The 23643-nt window shown below is 36.4% G+C and overlaps 3 protein-coding genes across 4 annotated transcripts in view; 2 read left to right on the forward strand and 1 right to left on the reverse strand.

Annotated features, from left to right (window-relative positions):
- The window catches only part of RXFP1 (relaxin family peptide receptor 1), a 99209-nt gene extending 94333 nt beyond the window's left edge, over positions 1-4876 (forward strand). For both annotated transcript variants that reach the window (XM_004777317.3, XM_013048289.2), the window contains 3 exons: positions 45-455; positions 1416-1634; positions 3569-4876. In XM_004777317.3, the coding sequence (XP_004777374.1) occupies positions 45-455; positions 1416-1634; positions 3569-3870 (932 nt within the window). In that variant the 3' untranslated portion in view covers positions 3871-4876. The remainder of the gene's footprint in view (positions 1-44; positions 456-1415; positions 1635-3568) is intronic.
- A 5957-nt stretch (positions 4877-10833) lies between these two features.
- CUNH4orf46 (chromosome unknown C4orf46 homolog) lies at positions 10834-15195 on the reverse strand. The gene is made up of 2 exons (XM_004777318.3): positions 14820-15195; positions 10834-12968 (listed from the first exon to the last, which is right to left on the reverse strand). The coding sequence occupies exons 1-2, from the start codon at positions 15003-15005 to the stop codon at positions 12813-12815; spliced, it is 342 nt and encodes a 113-aa protein (XP_004777375.1). The 5' UTR covers positions 15006-15195; the 3' UTR covers positions 10834-12812.
- Positions 15196-15344: 149 nt separating this feature from the next.
- Positions 15345-23643, forward strand: part of ETFDH (electron transfer flavoprotein dehydrogenase) — a 29077-nt gene continuing 20778 nt past the window's right edge. The window contains exons 1-4 of the mRNA XM_045085957.1: positions 15345-15737; positions 21188-21328; positions 21727-21956; positions 23218-23299. Coding sequence (XP_044941892.1) covers positions 15704-15737; positions 21188-21328; positions 21727-21956; positions 23218-23299 — 487 coding nt within the window. The 5' untranslated portion in view covers positions 15345-15703. The remainder of the gene's footprint in view (positions 15738-21187; positions 21329-21726; positions 21957-23217; positions 23300-23643) is intronic.

Below are 23643 nucleotides of genomic sequence, written 5' to 3' on the forward strand. Positions count from 1 at the left end.
ACCTATTTAAGTCTCTAAATTTGCAACATCTCCTGGTCCTATAGGTGCTGACTGCCTCATGGGAATATATCTGTTTCTAATTGGAGCCTTTGACCTCAAGTTCCGTGGAGAATACAACAAGCACGCACAGCTGTGGATGGAGAGTATTCACTGTCAGCTTGTGGGATCTTTGGCCATTCTGTCCACTGAAGTATCAGTGTTACTTCTAACATTTCTGACCCTGGAAAAATATATCTGCATTGTCTATCCTTTTAGGTGTTTAAGACCTAGAAAATGCAGAACAATTACAGTTCTGATTCTCATTTGGATTACTGGGTTTATAGTGGCTCTCATTCCATTGACCGATAAGGAATTTTTCAAAAACTACTATGGCACCAATGGAGTGTGTTTCCCTCTTCATTCAGAAGATACTGGAAGTACTGGAGCCCAGATTTATTCAGTGACAATTTTTCTTGGTGAGAAACTCTGTATTATAAACCCTTTTATTCAATTACTAGAATAAATCAAAATGTCAATCTCATTTCTTCCAATGTTTATAAATTTTTATTTCAGATCTTTTTTTTTTTTAAGATTTTATTTATTTGTCAGAGAGAGTGCATGCAAAGCAGGGAAAGTGGCAGGCAGAGCAGGCAGAGGGAGAGAAGCAGGTTCCCTGCCAAGCAAGGAGCCAGATGTGGGACTCAATCCTAGGACACTGGGATCATGACCTGAGCTGAACGCAGACACAGCCGACTGAGGCACCCAGGCTCCTTTTTTTTTTATTTCGTATCTTCTAACCAGTTTTTCACATTGACATCAGGGATGGATTCTGTCAGAAAAACCCTAAGGGTTCCCCCCCCCATGAATTACCACTTTATCATATAAATTCCAATATGCTCCTTAATGACAAAATGGTAAATACTTGTATTTCATGCAGTCACCCTAATAATACTAAATAAAACATATTTTAACTCTTTGCACTTATAATATGAACAAACTGAAAATAGCCACATAAGTCTTTGCCTTGAAAATAGACATACAAGAGTTTTTTTCTTGTAAAGAATATTCTCAGAGGGAGGCTAAAGAAAAAAAATATATATTATAAAATATATATTTTATATATAAATATATACATAGTCTCAAAGAATCACTTAAACTAATTGAATTATTTTTAAAAACTATAATGATTAAAAGACCCAGGATATTCGCTGAATCACTATAATCTCATTTTAATATGCCATTTTTAAAATTAAAATTCCCTCATTCCTCATCAGTACAACATTACTTCCATTTTTTGAAAAATTCATTTTTGTGTACTTAAGTGATTCATATGAAAAAATAAAAAACATGTTCATGTTCAAACAGCTAAGAGTATGTATGTTTGTTTTGAAAGTCTGCTCATACACATCAGTAATAATCTTTGTGTTCTAAAACAGGTGTTAACCTGGCGGCGTTTATCATCATAGTTTTTTCCTATGGAAGCATGTTTTACAGCGTGCATCAAAGTGCCATAACAGCAACCGAAATACGGAATCAAGTTAAAAAAGAGATGATCCTTGCCAAACGTTTTTTCTTTATTGTATTTACTGATGCATTATGCTGGATACCCATTTTTGTACTGAAATTTCTTTCATTACTTCAGGTAGAAATACCAGGTACAACTTTTTTTTTCTTTTTGTAAAAAATTAATAAATCTGTCTCTGCAGTGTTCCTCTAAGAAGGAAAATTAAGATTCTTAACACCAACTCATTTTAAGAATTTTAAGTCAGAGTTGTATGCACTTCAGGCTCTGTTCATCAATCGAAAGTTTACTGGGAGGCAGCTGTTCAGTTATTTCTGTAAATGCCTGAAACACAATTTTTGAAATTACCATTGGAACAAAGTAATGACTCAAATAAATAACATTCTATGTTTTGTAATTCTGATAATGCCATGCTTAAGAAAACCAAAAACCAAACAGGTAAAAATGATTATGAAATATTTACTTCATTTTTTTCTTTTTTTTAAACTTCATTTTCTTTTGAGAACATAAGACAGTTTTCTTCCCAGAATACAGAGCAATTTAGAGAACATTATCCCAGAGTGTGAGAGATGATTGAAGATGCATTCCTAGTATTTAAAAATACTGTAAATCATGCTCATTAGAATAGCTACTATCAAAAACAGAGAAAATACCACAAATCGGTGAGGATCTGGAGAAATTGGAGCTCTTGTGTATTACTGGCAGGAGTATAAAATAGCACAGCTGCTATATTGAACAGCATAGTGGTTCCTCAAAAAATTAAACAAAGAAATACCATATGACCCGGCAATTCCAATTCTGGGAATTGAAGTAATTAAAAGCAAGAACTCAAACAGACATTGGTACACTCATGTTCATAGCAGCATTATTCACGATAGCCAAAAGCTGGAAGTAATACAAGTATCCATCAATGGATGCATGGATAAATAAAGTGTATTGCACACACACAATGGATTATTACTCAGCCTTATAAAGGGAGGAAATTCTGAAGCATGGTAAGACATGAATGGACCTTGAAGACTTCATGCTAAGTGCAATAAGCTAATCATCAAAGGGAAATATTGTATGATTCCACTGTACTAACTACATACACTGTATGACTACTCTAGTAGTCGAATTCATAGAGACAGAAAGTTTGTGAGTGTGTCATCAGGGGTTGGGAGGAGAAGCAGATGACAAGTTACTGTTTAAAAGGTATGTAGTTTCCACCGGGCAGGATGAAAAAGTTCTGGTGGTGGATGGTGGTGATGATTGCACAACTCTATGAGTGTACTTACTGCCACTGATCAGCACACTTAAAAATGATGAAAGTGGTAAATTTTATGTTATGTATATTTTACCACAATAAAAAGATGTACAAAATGCTATTAATTGTGAGTGCAGTATATAGTCACATTTTTAAAAATTATAAATATACAATTTTAATTTTGTTTTATCCCATGGTTGGTGATAATAGTATCTTACATTTTATAAGCAACAAAGAGAGAAAAGAGCATCAATTAAATTATAAGAACAAATCTGAGTTATTGGTAGTTACCTCTGTACTACAGTAATTTTTAAGATAAGTTTAGCCAGCAATGTTTTTACCGAAATAAACATCTAGTCAAAAGCCTAAAAATGCATACCTATGTTTAAAACCAAAGAAATAGCAGAAAAGAAATCTATATATTTTGATAAATACTTGTATGTACTGCCCAGCAATTAAAATATTATAAAAGGTGTGATTTGAATGCTAAATGATACTGTTTTTCCTAAAATGAAATCATATCACAATAATATGTAATCACTTGGTGGAAAATGTTTCTACCTAATCGAATACATTAATTGATTATTCAAGAAAAGCTACTTAGAGAAGAACCCTGTTTTTTTGCAGCACCAGCACTCCCCTCAAACACTGGCACCCTGGAAAGACATCCTGGAAACACATTAGACTTGGTATTTAATTGTGTGACATCAAAGGGAAGACATTAAGACTCAAAAAGGGGTTGGGGGGGAAACAAGGGAAAGGGATTTCTATACCTTGTAAACATCCATGAACACTGAAACTACTGCATTTTTCTCTTCTAGGTACCATAACCTCTTGGGTAGTGATCTTTATTCTGCCTATCAACAGTGCTTTGAACCCAATTCTGTATACTCTGACCACAAGACCATTCAAAGAAATGATCCATCAGTTTTGGTATAACTACAGACAAAGAAAATCTGTTGACAGCAAAGGAAGTCAGAAAACATATGCTCCGTCGTTCATCTGGGTAGAAATGTGGCCACTGCAGGAGATGCCGCCTGAGTTAATAAAGCCAGCTCTTTTCACAGACCCCTGTGAACTGTCACTAATTTCTCAATCAACTAGACTCAATTCCTATTCATAACTGACTCTGAAAACCATTGCTACATGGGGAATCTTGTGGGATGTTCATGAAGGATTCATTAGTATAAAGTGAATGCCACAAAATTAATAATTTATAATGGCTAAGATAAAGCCATTACAAGGACATGAGGTTGTTTGGGAAAAAAATCAAAGTGATGGGGGCCCATATAAAGGGAAATAAATTGTGTCAATAATATGTATATACTAGTACATATTTTGCATAGGAAATTAAGAGAAATCTACTTCAGAAAGATTTATTCATTCTTTTGCCATTTATTGAGGACCCATTATGCACGTAACACTGCAGTAAATTTCTGGAAGTGTACAGTATAGAACCTTTTCAATTTACAATGTTAAATTATGTGTAGCTACAACAGAATATACAAAGGGCCATCTGCAGTACTTAGTTTAAGGTAGAGCTTTGTCATGCACATCAACAAACATAAAAATCATAAACACTTGTAAATAAAGGTTTAAGGTTTTGGAATACTAATATAATGAAAAATGAGGAATGAAAAAATGTCTGATTGTTTGCAAAATAGATACTTGTTTTAAGAATTCCTCTTACCTTTCTTGAAGTCCCTGCCTATTTGAGAGGTAATACACAAAATTACTCTGAAAAAAGATGTTCGGATATAAACTCAAAATAGCACTTCTCCATATATCCTCACATTTACTGTCAACTGATTTTCAGCAGAGATACCAAAACAATCAATTGAAGAAAGAAGTGTGTCTTCAACAAATGATGCTGGGACAACTGGATATTCACATGCAAAAGATTGAAGTTGGACCCTACCTTACACCATTTACAAAAACTAACTCAAAATTAATCAACAACCTAAATATAAGGCATAAACCTCTTAGAAGAAAACATTTGGGTTAATCTTCAAAATCTTGGATTTAGCAATGGCTCCTAAGACAACAAAAGCATAAGTAACAAAAGGAAAAAAATCAATAAATTGGACTTCATTTAAATTAAAAACTTTGTGCACCAGAGAATGTTATCAAGAAAGTAAAAAGACAGGGCACCTAACTGGCTCAGTAGGTGGACCGTGTGACTCTTGATCTTGGGGTTATAAGTCCAAGCCCCACGTTGGGTACAGAGAATTACTTAAAATCTTTTTTAAAAAAGAGGTAAAAAGACAATCTACATAATGGAAGAAAAAATTTGCAAATCATATATCTGAGAAAGAGTTAATACCCAGAATATATAAAGAATTCCTACAAATCAACAAGATAAACAATCCAATTTAAGTGGGCAAAGGACTTAGAAAGACATTTCTACAAACAAGATACACAAGTGGCCAATAAACACTTGAAAAGTTGCTCAACATCAGTAATCATTAGAAAAATGAAAACTGAATCTGCAATGGGATAGATTACACTTTACACATACTAGAAAGGCTGTAATTAAAATAGCAACAACAAAAAAAGTATTGACCAGGATGTGGAGATTGAAACCCTTCTGCATTGCTCATTGGAATGTAAAATGATGCAGCTACTATAGAAAACAATTCGGTTGTTCTTCAAAAGCTGATCATAGAATTACCATGTGATCCAGCAGTTTCACCCTGGGTTAAACCCAAAAGAATAGAAGACAAAACTCAAACAGTTACCTGTATGCAAACGCTCATTGTGTCAGTTATTTACAGTAGATGAAAGATGGAAACAACCCAAGTGCACATCAACTAATAACTAATAATAACAAAGTGTGGTATATGCATACAATGGAGTATTATTCAGCCATTTATAAGAAAGAAGTTCTGACATATCATCTACAACATGATGCGTATGAAAGAAGCTAGACACAAAAGGACAAATACTGTATGTTTCCACTTCTAAGTAAACTGCCTGAATATGCTAAGCCGTTGAATTGTACACTTTCAATGGATGGATTTTATGGTGTGTGAATTAGATCTCAAAAAAGCAGTTAAGAGGGAAAAGGAAGGAAGAAAGCTAGAATGCACCGATTCAGGAAGTTAAGGAAGGAAGGGTCTGCATGTACATGTTTTACTTCAAAGAGGAAGTAGTTGTTATCAAGAGTTGGACTTACCTTCCTTTTGCATGGCCAGCCAGTTCACGAGATATTAACTTTTCAGCTAGTTATTGTTCTGGTCTCTGACCTATTGGAATTTTTTGCTCTCATAATTTGAAATCTTTAAATAGGAATAAAATGTTTTCAGGTACTTTTAAATACACCAAAAATATTTGAAACATGAAAATACTGGAATCAAAAATATATTTATTGAATAAAAAATTGTATATATTTCTTTTGAAAGCAAATTGCCTACAGTTTAATTCTATTAAAAATGTAGATTACGTTGAGTCCTTTCTGTTCTTACTTGTAATAATACCAATAAATTTTCTACATGAGGGCTATGGTTATCATTTCAACAAAAAAAGTCAGAGAATAATAGAAAGCTATAGTTCTGCTTATAATATTCAATTCTCAAGGACCTGGGTGGTTCAGTCAGTTGGGCATCTGACTCTTGGGTTTTAGTTCAGGTGGTATTCTCAACATTATGAGATGGAGCCCCACCTGAGGCTCTGCACTCAGCTCGGAGTCTGCTTGGGACTTTCTCTCCTTCTCCTCACTGCCCCCTCCACATCTATCTCTCTCTCTCTAAAGTAAATAAATAAATCTTCTTAAAAATATATTCAATTCTCTAAGTACTCAAACTATACAATTTTTTAAAGCCTACAAAAATGAAAATACATTGGAATTCTCTTATAAATTATTTTGGGATTATTATTCTTTTTTTTTTTTAAGAATTTATTTATTTATGACAGAGAGAGAGATCACAAGTAGGCAGAGAGGCAGGGCTGAGCAGAGAGCCCAATGCAGGGCTCCATCTTAGGACCCTGAGATAATGACCTGAGCCAAAGGCAGAGGCTTAACCCACTAAGCCACCCAGGTGCCCTATTTATTATTCTTAAGAAGTCTTATTACTAGTAAATAATAGAATAGGAAAATATTTTTCTTTTTTTTAAAGATGTTATTTGAGAGAGAGTGCAAACATGCATGCTTGCTCACAAATTGGGTTAGGGAGCATGGCTCAGCAGAAGGGGAGGGAAAAGGATAGGAACAAGCAGACTCTCTGCTGAGTGGGGGGGACCCTACCTGGGGTTCAACCCAGAGATCATGACCTGAGCTGAAACCAAGAGTCAGACACTCAACCAACTGAGCTACCCCAAAAATTATTTTTCTAAAAAAGAATTTCTGCAAAAGAAAAAAGCAGGGGCACTTGGGTGGCTCAGTCAGTTAAGTGTCTTACTCTTGATTTCAGCTCAGGTCATGATCTCAGGGTCATGATCTCAGGGTTGTGAGATCCAGCCCAGATCAAGTCTATATGGAACTCCATGCTGGGCATGGAGTCAGCTTAAGATTTTCTCTCTCCCTCTCGCTCCGCTCCTCTCTCTACCTCCACATGTTCTCTCCCCCTGACCCAAAAAAAGAAAGAAAAAAACGATAATCATGAAGACTACATAAAATGTAATCCTACAAAAATTATAATTGTAACCTATGTTTATGGGTCATAGAAATGCAGTGAATTTACAAAATATACACCTCAAACTACTTTTTAGCATTTAAAATATTTTCAAATAATTTTCTATAGACAACTTGATTTGTCTACTCAGTCTACTTACTTCTTCCATCTTTCCGCCTGCCCAAATAGAGTAACTTCCACTTAATGTAATTTGGTAAGTAATTACTAGCATACTGTGTAACTATTTCCTACTAACTTTCAATGGAAGTTACATTAGAAGCACTAAATTAATGCAGATACAAGTCATGGTTTTCTCTTTTACAAAAATAACTTTAGTTCAAAACTCATGGACTAAGCTCTAGGTCAAATCAATCCTCTAAGTTAAACTAAAGTGTTTTAAAATGTAAAAATAAATATCAGAAAGACCTCAACTTTTTTTTTCTATTTTTAGTTTAAGGGCTCCTATTACATCCAGCTAATACATAATTTCTCACAAGGAAATTACTTATTTACTGCCTTTTAGCAATTTAGACACTGCTAAATTGAAGGAAAACAACAAATGGGAAGGGATATATGCAGCCAGAATGGTGAGGTCCATGCATTTCATTGCTTAATAAACTAAGTAGTAAATGAATTGATTAATTCAGTGTGATGGAGTGAAGCACTCTAGGTAAGACACTTCAAAAATCTATTTTTTATTCATGTACTCCTCTTTTAAAGAGAAAACCCTTCACTAGAAACTTCATTTACTCTGTTTTAAATCCTTTTCTTATCTACAGCCTGGCAATCTTAGCTACTTTAAAATCTGTGGTTTCAATTACTATGTATATACTGATGATTCCCACATTTTTGCCTTTAGCTTATTCTCTTTCCTAAGTTAGTCACTTATACGTACAAATGTCCCTAGACAATACCACTTGGGTATCTCACTGGTTTTTTAATGTCATTAATATGGACCCTGCCTCTGACACCTGCATCTCTTCCAAACCCTATCTGGGTGAATGGTACTAACAACCTAACCTAGAAATCTTTGAGTCATCCTTTGGCTCTTCCTTTATCCACCATATCAAAATCACCTAGCACTACCTTTATTCTATGTAATAAACAGCTCTTAAATCTGTCTACTTCTCTTTATCCCATTTCCTAATACCTAAGTTTGAGCCAACATCATGTCTCATCAACTATATTTGCAATAACCTTCTAACAAGTTTCTATACCTCCAGTTGTAATTTGCTTGAGTGATTTGTATGGGTATTTAGAGCTCCCAAATTAATCTAAGGGGAAAAATTGAATATTATAGTTATTACCACCAGTATTCTATGATGGGTGACTGAATGGACGAATGTGTTCAGTTCCATTTTTAAATTGTATGTTAGTCAGAATTCTCCAGAGAAACAGAACTATGTATTTATAAAGAGATTTGTTGTAAGAAATTGTCCCACATGATTATGGAGTCTGGCAAATCCAAAATCTGTAGAACTGATGTCCCAGTTCAAATCCAAAGGCCAGAAGATATTGTAGAACTAAGAAAACCCAGTGTTCTCATTCAAAGGTCATCAGGCAAAACGAGCCACTTTTTCAAGGTCATCAGGTAGAATGGTATTACTCAGGGGAGGAGCAGTCTTTTGTTCTACTCAGGCCTCCAACCGGTTGAATGCTTAACCCACTTTACCAAGGGCTATCTGCTTTACAAAATCTACCAATTTGTTAATCTCATCTGAGAATACTCTCAAAGGAGCACCAGGTTTGACCAAAAATCTGGATATCCTGTGACCCAGTCGACACATAAAATAAACCATCATCATTGGGGAAAGTAAACAAAGTGAGCTTTATTATTAATAGGTCTAACCAAGAGTTAGGTGGCTAGGTATGGCAAAGATAGGCGTATTAATTTTGGTTTAAGAGACCCACAGGAAAATCATTTCATCTCAGCCTGTTTCCTATTCTGTTTCTGTAGATAGGAATAGTATCACTCTCCTCAAAAAGCTAATATGAAATAATGCTTACAAAGCTCCTAGCATAGTGCCTGACATATTTCATACTCAGAAGTTTTGAAACACATTGTCTTTAATATTAAAAATTTCATCATACTGCACGCTTGGGTGGCTCAGTTGGTTCAGCTTCTGCCTTTGGCTCAGGTCATGATCCAACGGTTTGGGGATCAAGCTCCTTGTTGGGCTCTCTGTTCAGCAGAATTTGCTGCTGCCCCTGCATGTGCTCTTAATCTCTCTCTCTCTGGCTCTGTCAAATAAATAAAATCTTTTAAAAATCATACTGACTTTGGCCTCTTACGTCTTTTAATTATATTAGTCAAAATATTGTTTTCCTCTGAGGTTTATATAGAGCTGGTAATGAACTACTAAGAAAAAATTTGAGTCTCTAAGAAAATATGGTTTTAAAAAAAAATGTTATTTGATAGAGAGGGAGCAAGCACTAGCAGCAGGCAGAAGGATGGAGGGAGAAGCAGACTCCCTGCTGAGCAGGGAGCCTTATGTGGAGCTCTATCCCAGGACTCTGGGATCATGACCTGAGCCAAAGGCAGACACTTAACAGACTGAACCACTCAGATGCCCCAAAAATGTTTGTTCTGAAGCCTTCCCCAACCCCTCCCATGAAGCAGAGCAAAAAAAAAAAAAAAAAAAGATACTTTTAAAAAGGGGGGGAGGGGTTTTTTTGTTTTCTTTTTTTAAGATTTTATTTATTAGGCAGGAAGATCACGTGTAGGCAGAGAGGTAGTGGGGGGGGCAGGCTCCCTGCTGAGCAAAGAGCCCTATGTGGGGCTCCATCCCAGGACCCTGAGAGCATGACCTGAGCTAAAGGCAGAGGCTTAACCCACTGAGCCACCCAGGCACTCCTAAAAAAAGGATACTTTTCCAAAAAGCAACTCTTAAAAATAAGATGAACTTCTCTGTGGGCCACACATGGCAACAGAAACTGTAAACAAAGCTGAGCTCTGGGCCTACCAGACTCTTAACACTAGTAGCTGAGTTTAGTGAGGAAAAAAGTAAGTGTCCACAGAAAGCTCACTGCCTAAAATCAGGGGTTAACCTCAGCTGACCACAATTCAACAAAATTAGAAATGAACTAACATTTTTCTTTTCCAACATAAAAAAATATATACATGGTTGGAGGAGGAAGTCACACACACCAAAATCAAAGTAGTACAGATCATACTTATGATAAAGCTATAACAGAGGTAACAGAGGGAATCTTAGCATGGGGTTAGCAAAGAGATCAGATTAGAATGATCTCAGAACCAAGCATTTATAGCGTATTTCAATGACAGAGATAGCATTTGAAAATACTGATACTTGGAAGAACACCAAAACCCATGCAAAAATAAATAAGATCCCAAAACAACACCAAAAGCAAAATTCGGATAGATTAAGCACCTAAACATTAAAAACAAAAATGTTTAAAAGATGTAGAGTATCCCTTCAAAACAGGACCCAGAACGCACTATTAGGAAAAACTGGTAAGATTTCATTAAAAACTTTTATTTACGAAAACTCCACAATCAAATATGAAGATGAATCACAAACTACAAAAAGATAGTTAAAACACAGATAACAGATCATTAGTATTCAAAATACATAATACTTACAAACTGATAAGGGAAAAAATTATAGAAAAATGGACAAAGCTATGGCCTCAGAAATCACGCACTACATTTCCTGAATCTCCAGTAGTTACACAAGTCAGCACTACTTAATGTGTGAGACTATACAAGGGCATAAACACCAGGAGGCGGACGATTGTGGCCATCTGGAGGCTAGCTACCACATACATGTAACAGTATTTTGTACTGCTTTGATACATATGCATTAAAAATATAAGAACACAAACTAGGATACATACCACTTCTAGAACAACAGTTCCCTCTGGGGAGAGAAGAAGGTATGGGATCAAAAAGGTAACAAAACTTTCAAATGTAACTAACATTTACAAATATACATAGATTTGAAGAACGTATAACCAAATGCTAACGTTTATTAAATCTGCACGGTGGGAATATGTCCTCTAATAATTTACTCTTATGTTTTAAATATTTCAGTAAAAGTTTTAAAATAATGAACCCAAAGAAATAAAATAAAATCTGCTTTGAACATGTTTATTTCTGTATATTCTGAAAATTGCAATTTTGATGACACATAAGAAAAATATTTTTCTAATATCAAAATAAGTATCTCTTTGGTAGAAACACACCTTATATGTTATCTTTAACTTAAAAAAATTAATCAAGAACTATGACCTAATATACTAAACAATACTATTCTTTGTCCATCCATTTGTCCCCATTATAGAGCTTTAGAATATAGTTCTATACACATCTCCATATCTACAAAAGAATTAAGATACCATATCAAAGATGCCTACAAGTTATAGGGAATTATATGACATAAACCAGCAAAAAGAACAATCTAAGATATGGGACAAGTTGAGTAGAACATTGTCATTAAAGTCAAATAATATGAAACCAATCACATCATTTAAATTTGATGCATTAAAAACAAAGTATCTTTAGAATGATTGTATTTAGAATTTAGAATTATTATGTGCAAAGTTCAAAAAGCAGTAATACAGAGCCATAATTTTGATAAGGCACTTTAAAGAGAACAATCAAACATACAACATCACATAGCAATTAACCTGAGAAATAAAAAGGGGAAAAAAATTTATATATATACATATATATTCTTTCCAGACAGGCTTTCATGTTCTGAAGTAAAATCTTTTCATAAAGCATCATAAAGAATAAAAAATATTTATCATATATTTTTTAAAGTTATCAGTTAAATTGCAAATTCCTATAAAGAAAAGAATGTCTTCCTAAAAAGTCTGTGAGGTTCTAATTCAAATATTTTTAGAAAAACAATTATAAGTTTCATGTGAAAAAAAAAACAGCTTTTAACTGTATTGTCAACTCTTTTATTCTCAAACATTTACTAGTTGTTGTGTTACACTTTCATTGTTCTAGGTGCTGGGGATAAAGAAATAAGACACAATCATTAGTTCCAGGGAACTTCCCACATCATTAGTTCCAGGGAACTTCCCGTTGTGGAGCTGGGCCAACACTGGTAACTTTAAAGTTACTTCCCTTGGTCCATAAAATGAAGCTCAACTTCAAATGCTGGCATTTCTGACATCTTCTGAGAAATCAAACAGAATAATGATCTACATGTTTTTTTCTATTGGTAACACTGTAGCATTATTAACGTTATCTACTGATGAAATTAACTTTCATAAAATAGACTTTTAATGTTTAGAGGACAGAAAATATTTAAAGATAAGTATCATCCAGCATGAAAAACAGAATCAGTATTCTGCTTTCACAAAAGTGAGAAAACCAAGATGATTTCATTCTGAATATATAGAACTGCTGGAGACAACCATATACTTATGGTACATGTGCAAATATCAAAAATGAGTAAGTATGAATTATTACACAGCCAAATCAGTTGTCAGGCTTCAAAGAATCATAGCCTTCTTTCAAGAGGTCCCGCCATGTTTTAAGGAAACGTGCATTTTCTGTACATTTGAAGGCAAGCTCTTCCACTTGAGCTGATACTGCAGATGTGGCTTCAAGAAGTTTGGTTAATGAAAATGCTGCCTGAAATTTTTAAAAAATACAGAGAGAGAGAAAAAGTCAAATAATATGTTTATCTTTCAGATTTTCATCTCATTTTATAGTCTAAAAATAGCTTAAAACCCTGACTCCCATGCCCAACTTGTTTTCCATAAATGTAAAAAAATCTTCAAACTAAACACTAGCTTCTTTAGGGAACCTAAGAAATTCCTTAAAGTAAGCTTTGAAGAAATGTCTGCTGGAGAGATACCCATTATGCACCAGACCTAACAAGTCAGTACTTCTTTCTTTTTTTTTTTTTTCTTAATTGAAAATACACCAGGGGAACCTGGCTGGGTCAATCACAGAAAGCAAGTGACTTTTGATCTCAGAGTTGTTGAGTTCAAGCCCCACGCTGGGTGTAGAAACTGCTTTAAAAAAAAAATTAATCTTTGGGGCGCCAGGGTGGCTCAGTGGGTCAAAGCTTCTGCCTTCCCCTCAGGTCATGATCCCAGGGTCCATCAGGCTCTTTGCTCAGCAGGGAGCCTGCTTCCTCCTCTCTTTCTCTGCCTGCCTCTCTGCCTATTTGTAATCTCTGTCTGTCAAATAAAATAAAATAAAATCTTTAAAAAAAATTAAATCTTTAGAAGAAAAATAAAAGGAAGAAAATTCACTAGACTCATTTAGCTCAAAAAGAGGACTTGGAGCCCTTGACACTAAGTACCAGAAGCATCTGAGGGACTTAATTCTTGACAAACTGCTCACTGATATTTAGGTAACAAGGGCATTGTCCCGCTAATTTTACTTGTGAACACTATTTAGACGGTGAAAATGTACAGACCAAAGAACAGATACTCTGAACGGCCAAATAAATCAACAAAATCAAAACAAACCAAGGCAGCATACAAAAAATATCCATCTCTTCGTGGAATTCACTTCTTATTCAAATGTTTTCTTCACCTAGAATATAAAATTACACTCTTCCTAGATAACCTATCAGCAGTCCACTCAACATACTCTTAATACCAGTCTCCTTCAGCAAATACTGAAGCTGTACCAGCACTTTAGACATCTTAAAAAAAAAAAAAAAAAAAAACTTATTAAGCAACGAGAGATAATCGACTTCATTCCACAGTTTCCAATCTGCCCAGGAGGGTCTATTCCACAAAGTTCTCCCAGGAGTATTACATCCTACATACCTCATTCACTCGACTCAGCCAAGAGTCCTTATTTACTGAAACTCCGCTGGGGGTGGGTGGGTGCGTGTCAGTGGAATTCGAGACTCCACAGAAACCACAGTGTGCCCTCTAGCAATCACAGGGAGGTCTCGGACCCGGCCGTGGAGGAAAACCAATCTGGACGACAGGCGCGGTTAAGTCACCCCTCCAAACTGGGTCCAGCGCAAAGCAAGCCTGAGACACGCAAGAATAGCATTGCCAGCTGGCTTTGGCAGGTGGCCAACTAGAGCAGCGGGATCTTAAGACCCAAGGAAAGAAATCACAGCCTGATCCTAAGCACCAGCCGACGAGGAGGAGGAAGAGAGGGCAGACCTCGCCAGCACACGTCCGCGTAGCAGAGCTCTGTGGTTTCAGGTTACGGAGGATGATTGAAACCAGAAGGCGAGACAAAAAGAAAACAGCGAAGGGTGGGGAGGTGTGTGTGGGGGGGGGGGCGGTTAGTGGTGGAGGAACAACCCCTTATTCCTCAACACTAATTCTAAACACGGAGTCCTCGGGGATGGTGGACACGGGGCCTCGGGTCTCCGGTTTACTTAACAGCCTTGGGGGCAGAAGGGCGAGATGCGGATTCCTGGTCCTTCCCTCCCTGGCACAACAACGGTCTCCCAACAAGGGCCGAGTGGGGGCGCGGCCCCGGGACCCGTCGAGCGACACTCACGTCTCCAATCTGCAGCTCCACCTCCTCCAGAGGGTCCACCGTTCGGCCGCTGCTCCTGCTCGGAACTGGCCAGCCCAAACTCACTGGAACGCCGGGGGAAGACGCTGACGAGGCGTCTGAAGACGAGGGAGAGGAGGGGGGCGGCGGGGGCGGCGAAGACATCCGCAGCTCCTCGGGGTCTGCCATTGAGCAGGGATGGGGCTGCAAAGTCGGACCTTAGCAGCCGAACCGACACCAACCGTCTTTCAAACTGCTCGCGCCCAACACCCAGAAGCCCCGCCCCCTCCCTCCTGAAGTCCCGCCCGGTCTCCTTGCGGGTTTTTGCCCAAGTCCGCGAATACTAAGTCGTGTTTTCCGGACAGCCAATCACCTTGGGCGGTACATCGCTCCGGCGCCAATCTCCGGCCAGGCTCAGAAGGCGCTTGACTAGAGGACTACAACTCCCAGAATGCTGTATGCGTCACTACACCGCCCACTACTTTTGATGCGCACGCGTGTACCACGGGATCTATGGGTTTCTCTCCCCTGCACTCCCGCGTCCTCACCACGCCTTGGTGAGACGCAAACGGAGAACCAATCCTCAGCCTGAAGCCGGGATCGTGCTGAGACTTGGGAGTCCCTTTCCTTTTCCTCTTTCGGTACGTGACCCGGAAGTCACTGCCGGCCGTAGCGTCTTGTGCGGCGCCGGCGCAGAGCAAGAAAGAGGCGGGAACACCGCGAAGCCAAAACATTGGGCAGAACTGAGAGGCAAACTTCAGCGGAGGTGTTGGTGATTCTCGGCAGGTGATGGCGCCCCCCGCGGCCTAGAGCTCAGTCCAGCACCCGTGGTGAACTACTGACAGTCCTTCCGTTGTGTCCCACCGACGGTCCTGGGACCAGAGAATATGTTGGTGCGGCTAGCCAAGCTGTCCTGCCCGGGTGAGAGGGAACTCCGGGCGGGGATAATTAGAGGAAGGTCGAGGAGTTAGGGCAGAACGGACAGGGCTACAGCTGGGGGGGGGGGGGCGGGGGGGCTCTAGACACCTACCTCTCTTCACCTGCTCTCCTGGAGTCCTCAGGTTAAACTCGGGCCAAGGTCACGCCGTCCATACCTGGCAGTGGACCCTAGATTCCTCCCCATAGAGCTGTCCCAATTGGAAGAACTGGCAACTAGGGTAAAGGTCACGGGCGGAGGAAACTTACCAACACGGCCCTCCCGTGGACTCCCGAACCCCTTCCAAATCTGGTCCTAATTCTTATCCCAAAGCTCGTGTGTTTTCTGTTGCATTGTTGGAAATGGATAAAATAATATTTGCACATTTTTCTTCTTGGTCGTGTCCTAACTTTCGTCTTTGCAGCCATTCATCCCAGTCCATTAAGAATTTGAAGTCTGATCTGTCACATCATGATTAACATCCATATGCGTGGCCCAAGTCACCAGTTTATATCTGGAGCCAGGAGTTTTTCTACATTGTCTAAAATTAACTTTAGAGGCTTATCATGTTGTGGGTGCTCCTAGAACCATCACAATGACTTGTGAAAATACCTCATTACCTTTTCTTCCTCTTAAAAATAATGCAGTTGGGTGGTCTTTGTTTTGCTTTACTTTTTAAAAAGGGTTTAAACATTCAAAAAGATTCACTACAGGATCTTGCATTTTGTCACATTTGGTTTAGTTTTTTGGTTTAGTTTCTTTAATTTTTGGTTACAGAATAAACAAGTATACATATTGCAAATTCAAGGATGTTCTTATTATGTACATTTCATGCACGTAGAAATTGTCAGATTTGGCCACCATATGTTAAATTTGAATTTTATTTAAAGTTCCTGATACTTGGGCATGTATTACTACGCCTAATGTGTAGATACACTTTATGTTTTGTGAAATATCAAAATAGTAAGATGGTATCTGCCCTACTGCCTAATTTAGCTGAAATCATTCTTGGGCCAAGCGTTAATTACATTCCACCAAAATTAGCATTTCCATTTTCTTTTTTTTTTTTTAGAAGATTTTTTTTAAGGTTTTTTATTTATTTGACACAGAAATAGAGAGTACAAGTAGATCTGCAGGCAGAGGGAGAGAGAGAAGCAGGCTTTCCACTGTTTAGGGAGCCCAATGTGGGGCTGGATCCCAGAATCCTGGGATCATGACCTGAGCTGAAGGCAGCCACCCAACTGCCTGAGCCACCCAGGCACCCCAGCATTTCCATTTTCCATGCATACTTAAATCGTTGTCATTTTCATAGCTCAGTGTTAACCCTACTGGCAATAGGGAGATGGACACAAATATGTTGGCAGTGTGACTTTGATGTGATCTTATGAGGGGTCAGTGGACTTTTTAACCTTACTTCTCTACCAAAAATTCAACATGCCTAATTGTTCAAATATCTAAAGTGGAATGTCAGATTTGTTTTCAGAAAGGGAGTAAAGGTTGTGGCTTTTTAATCCCGTGGTGGAAATCGAACTACCCAGTTCCAGATATTCTCAAGAAAATAACTAGCTGTATAAGCAATAGAATTAGTTTTATCTGATACCGAATCATCAGTTTTCGGCAGCAAATGATAACTTCTACACACTAAACTACAATTCATCATAAGACAAAGATTTTAATATCTCTTAATAATAAAAATACAAATGAATAATTATTTAATATTCTCTTGAATGATGGTAATGCTATATTTGAATTCTAGAACTAAATTCTCCTATAATACCTTTATGTGTCTTAATGTACATTTTTTCAAGACTTAGGATATATGAAATAATAATTTAAAAATTATTCCCAATACTATAATTTTTAGTATGCCTTTGCCACTCTAAGATTATCAAAATAGATTATTTTTTTTAGTTTTTAAAAGCCTTTAGAGTTCAGCCATTCTAAATTTCTTCCCTTCCTGTATTCATCACAATCTTTAATTATTGATGTCTGATGCCAGATTTTTGCTTTAAAAAAATTATTTTATTGGAAAGAGTAAAATATAAAAATATGTTCATTCTGCAGTTGAGTGCTAAAGAATAACCCGTGCAAGGCTGTATGTTTCCATTTAATCAGAAAAAGGAAAGAAAATTCTTTTTTCATCACAGCTTGGTTTCCATTACTTCACAAATCATTTCAAATCCAATTGTAGTCTCAGAGTTTGTCTGATGTTGGAAGGATTGAGAGCTTGGGTGGTGGGATCATCTGAATTCCTATGTATTTACTGTGAGTGGGGATTGTAGCTGCCCCACAATTTCCATAAAGTCATGAAAGGTAAGGCATGCTATCATAATTAAAAATTCTTAACTCTTCATTATGACCATTAAAATGTAAATTTTATTAGATTTTACATTTCAAATCCATGCAAAAGTCTTTGTTGATCTTTACTATTTGTTACAGTCCATGTTTAGAAACTTATTCATTTGCAGATATAATGCTTATATTTATATATAATAAATTCAAATTCACATATTCATCCCTCTTCCCTCTTCCTAAACCCATGGCAACCACTGTTTTTAATGTCTCTATAGTTTTACCTCTTCCCGAATCTCATATTGTTGAAATCATGCAGTATGTAGATTGGCATTTTCAGATTGGCTTCTTTCAATATGCATTTAAGTTCCCTCCATGTTTTTTCATGTCTAATAGTTCATTTCTTTTTAGTGCTAAATAGTATTCCATTGTATGTATGCACCTCAGTATATCTGTTTATCTAGTCACGTGTCAAAGGACATCTAAGTTTTGACAATTATGAATAAAGCTGCTATACACATTCACATTCATGTGAAGGGCTTTTTTTTTTTTAACCTGGACATTTTCTTTCTTTTGTTTTACTGTGATAAGAACTCTTAACATGGGATAGACCCTCTTGGCAAATTTTTAAATGTACATTATTATTGACTATAGGTATGGAATTAAACATCAGATATCAGAGCTTATTCATCCTGCTTGACTGAAGGTTTTGGTCTGAGCATTAATTTTCAACTCATTTGGGTAAATGCCAAGGGGTACAACTGCTGGATCATCTGTTAAGATGTGGTTAGCTTTGTAAGAAATGCCAAACTGTCTTACAAAGTGCCTGTACCATTTTGCATTCCCACCAGTAATGAATGAGAGAGCCAGTTGCTCCACATTCTTGTTTCCTCATAATCTTTTTTGTGTGTGATTGTAAATCTTCTATTTTTAATAATAGTTTTATTGAGATATGTCACATACTCTACAGTCATACCCTTTAAGATATATAATCAGGGTTTTTACTATAAACACACACACATGCAACCATCACAACAATCTATTTCAGAACATTTTCATCACCCTCAAAAGAAACTTCACACCCATTAGTAATCACTCTTCAACCTCTCTAGCCCTAGGGCAACAACTAATCTATTTTCTCTGTAGTCAATTCTGGATAGTTCATACCCATGGAATCATAATATGTGGTCTTTCATGGCTGGCTTCTTTCATTTAGCATAGTGTTAAGTTCATCCATAATGTAGCATTTATTACTACTGAATTTCCTTTTGTTGCTGAATAATATTCCATTGTATGAATATATCACTTTTTATCCGTTCACAAACAGATATTTGGGCTTTTTCTATATTTCGGCTGTTATGAATAATACATCTATGAAGATACATATATAAGCATTTGTGTGTTTTCATTTATCTTAGGTATATACCTGGGAGGGAGTTCTGTGGAAACTGTGTTTAAGGTTTTGCCTTAAATGGCTGTACTGTTTTTCCAAAGGGCTGTACCATTTTACATTTCCACCAGCTATGTATGAGGTTCCTCTGTCTTTTCTTGTCTCTACGACTTTGCTACTTTCAATATATACTAGCCAGGCATTTTGTAGAATGTCCTTCATCTGAATTTGTCTGATGATTTCTCATGTTTAGACCAAGGTTACAGCTTTGGGAGAAGTATACCACAGAGGTAAAGAGCCCTTCTTATCACATCAGGGAGTGTGTGATACCAAAATGTCTTGTTGCCAATAATGTTAAACTTAATCATTTGGTTAAAGGGTCTCTGTATTTCTCCACTGTAAAATTAATATTTTTTCCTTTTGTACTCATTGGAAGCTAGTCACTAATTGCAGTCCACACTCAAAAGTGGAGAAACAATCTGTGGATGTATCAACATAATCTTTTATACTTTGACTTTTTCTATTAAAATCATAGGCTATATGGAATTCATTTTGATAGGAAGAGAAAGGTATAATTTTTTCCAAATGAATTTCTCCCTATCTTTGAACATTTAATAAGTAACCATTTCTTTTCTCTGATTAGAAACAGCATCTTTAGCATATGGAAAATCCTTATGTATATTCTATTTCTGAAGTCTTTATTCCTTTTGTTTCCTTTGATTATTTTATTCCTTTTCCTAAAACAGACTCATAATTACTATAACTCCAATACAAGTTTTTGTATCTGGGCTATTCCCTGCCTTTATATGTGTGTGTGTGTGTGTGTGTGTGTGTGTATATAATGGGAAAAAGTATCAAGGAGAAGAGTGCCAGAGAAGGGAGACAGATTGAAGATGCAGGTGAAAGGGAAGGCTTCAGATAGATTGATGTCCCGCTGAAATTGGGAGGGCTAAGCCTTATTTATCATCATTATTCTAAGTGAAAAGATATCTGTTGTGACCTAGAAAATAAATGAAGAGTGGACACAAATACCGATTACATTAGAGGTTGTTGCCAAGGAAATAGAAAAGTTCCCACTTAATTACTTCTTTCTATGACGTTTGGTGTGTTATGGTCTCTGCTTCAGATAGGGGAAGGAAGAGGTAGAACCCATCAGTCTCCTTGCTCAGCAGGGAGGCTGCTTCTCCCTCTGCCTGCTCTTCCCCCCGTTTGTGCACACATGCACCCTCTCTCTCTCTCTGGCAAATAAAATCTTTTTTAAAAACATACAGTTTGGTTGATAAATTTTATGGTTATCCTGTTCATAGGTTAAGCTTTATATGAGCTAAATTGAATAAATTAATTTATTAGATGCTTTTTAAATATAGTTTGAAAACATTGGTTTATGAGAAGAAGCTAAGTTGTTCATCTAGGAAATAGTACAGTCTGTTTCAGGTCATATCACAAATAATGGCTCAACAGCCTAGATCTAACCATTCACTGTCTGCAGGATTGATACAGTGAGAATATAAACAAGTTTTAACTATAAGACATCATGTGGGTCATACAATTTTAAATCAGTTAGGTACCTTAAAGATCATTTAGTGATCCTCTCCTTTTTTTGGATGAGGAAACAAATCTAAGGAGGTTAATGAAGGTCTTAGGGCTAATTAATAGAAAATTAAAGAGAAACCAGATCTGATTCCTAATCCTAGAATTTTTTCCTTTTAAAAAAAATGTTTTTTTAGTCTACTCTGAGAAAAGCTAATTGAAAAAATACCAATTTTTGTGCAGCATATCAGTGCTTTCATGCCTTAAAAATTAAGAAAAATCATCTACCTCTGTGTCATACAAGATGGTCTTCAACTTCTGTTGTACCTCGAATTACTACCCACTATACTATTTTTCCCCGGGATAAAGACAAGCGATGGGAAGGTAAGTAATAATTTCTGTAGAAGTGTTGAAGCTTTTCTAGATACTTTATATCATTTTGTGGAAATATTTTTCATGATAGTATAAGATCATCTAATAATATTTCATAGCTTTACCAAATCTATTACATATTGATATTGAGATAAGAAAATATCTGCAAAGTTTTTAGTAGTATATCTCAAAGTCAAAAGTGGTTTATGGAAGCAAAAATAAGATAGACACTGGAACAGAACCTAAAAGAACATCCAATTAATACAATAATATATTTAGTATAATTCTCATGCAAAGCAGAGAGGCAATTTCTGTAAATGTTCTAAAGCATAGTGAGTGTTTGTGATTTTTATCAGATCATATTCATCCCAGAATTTTCATGTATTTTTTAAATCATTTTTTCCTCCCAGGAGTGAACATGGAGAGGTTTGCAGAAGAAGCAGATGTAGTTATAGTTGGTGCAGGCCCTGCAGGACTCTCTACAGCTATTCGTCTAAAGCAGTTGGCTACTAAACATGAAAAGGACATCCGTGTGTGTCTAGTAGAGAAAGCTGCTCAAATAGGAGCACATACTCTCTCAGGGGCTTGCCTTGATCCACGTGCTTTTGAAGAATTATTCCCAGACTGGAAGGAGAAGGGAGTATGAAAAAATTGGTTTTTATACAAAATGTAATCTTTATCGTATCTATTTCCAAACTACTAGAATATAGAAAAACCTTTTTATGTAATTCTGTCTCTTAGAGGATTTTTATAGATAAGTATTTTTTAACTTAAAAAGGGCCCAAAATTGAATTATATCAACTATATTTACAATTTTAAGATATTAACTCATGTACTCATGTAATACCTTCTACACATTGTATTTATGTACTGGATTTATAAGAAGGCCTTATCTTGAGAAGGTGTTAGAATATTTGTACTAAATAAAATACAGCCGGTTGATTATTAGCATATTTCCTAAGTTGTTCCGTAGGTGTTGATATCATTGTTCTTAATAAAGTTTTATGTAAATTTCCTTGGACATTGTAATATCTAAAACCAAAGAGGATAATCTAATCAAGTGTTCCAAAGAATAAATGAATATGGTCTCTCATAACCTAAGAAGAAAAGGCACTGGTATGATATGCAGAGAACTGAATGTTAATTTTACTGCTTTCATCATTTATATGGCTTTGGTTAAAATCTTACACTTTACATATCCTAGCTTTTTCTTCTGTAAGATGGGTTATGTTACGCCTGCCAAGTCTTGAATATTCACTACCCGTGAATATACTTTGTAAATGTCAACAATTATATAATTTCTATATTATTTCTATATGGAGTAAATTGAATTCCAAGAATTTCATCTGTGCTCTTCTTTCTAAAATACCAAGCTCCTTTAAACTAGAAATACTTAACATCTAATTAACTTTCTCTTTTCACTATTATACCAAAAATAGTTATTAGTGAATTGTTATTGACATAATACCAGTTGTGATAGAAAAAGGTTTTCAGAGCCCTATATAACTGAGCAGATAGAATCCATGACATACCTGTTAATTGCATCCAAAGGAAAAATAAAACTTCTCTTGTGTTTTCATCAGGCAGGAGGTTACAGCTTGGAGCAAGCACCTAAGCTAAACTCCCACAGAGACAGAGAGACAGGAAGCCATGTCCAAGATGTCTCCAAGGCCCCCCAAAAAGATTTCTGGGATGTAAAACTGGCTTATTTAGGTTCTAAAAAGATTCCCATACATCTCAAAGAGACAAAGAGGATTTGCAGTTCCAAGTTTCTAAAGGAAATAAAAGAAAAGTGAGGAGAGTAGTTCACTTTCCCTTTTGACATAGTTTTTTCATTATTTGTATTTACCATTACAAATATGAACTAAAAGCTTCCTTCTCTTTCCTTCTTTTGCTTTTAGGCTCCACTTAACACTCCTGTAACAGAAGACAGATTTGGAATTTTAACAGAGAAATACAGAATTCCTGTGCCAATTCTTCCAGGTAAGGTGTGATAAGTATTTGTAGGATCCTAGAATTCTGTACCTGGAAGGAACCACATTTCATCTTGTAGCTTGTAGCAAAACAGGACTAGAGCCTAGTTCTTTTGTCTTCCAATCTAGAAGAATTGAGATAGCCTTATAAGGCAACCCAAAATTTTACTTTAGTATTGTAATGGCTTTTTAATTCAATAATTAGAACTGTGTGCCAAAGTTGTAGAATTTAAATGAAATTTTGACCATAGGATGATGTGTATATTTACACAGAAATTATACATTGTTTAGAATTCTTAAATTAAGTATTTATGGTTTTGAAATGTTTTATCAATAAAATGTCAGATTGATAAA

The sequence above is a fragment of the Mustela putorius genome, unplaced genomic scaffold (genome assembly GCF_011764305.1).
Source record: "Mustela putorius furo isolate JIRA1106 unplaced genomic scaffold, ASM1176430v1.1 tig00000056_pilon_pilon_pilon, whole genome shotgun sequence".
Lineage (NCBI taxonomy): Eukaryota > Metazoa > Chordata > Mammalia > Carnivora > Mustelidae > Mustela > Mustela putorius.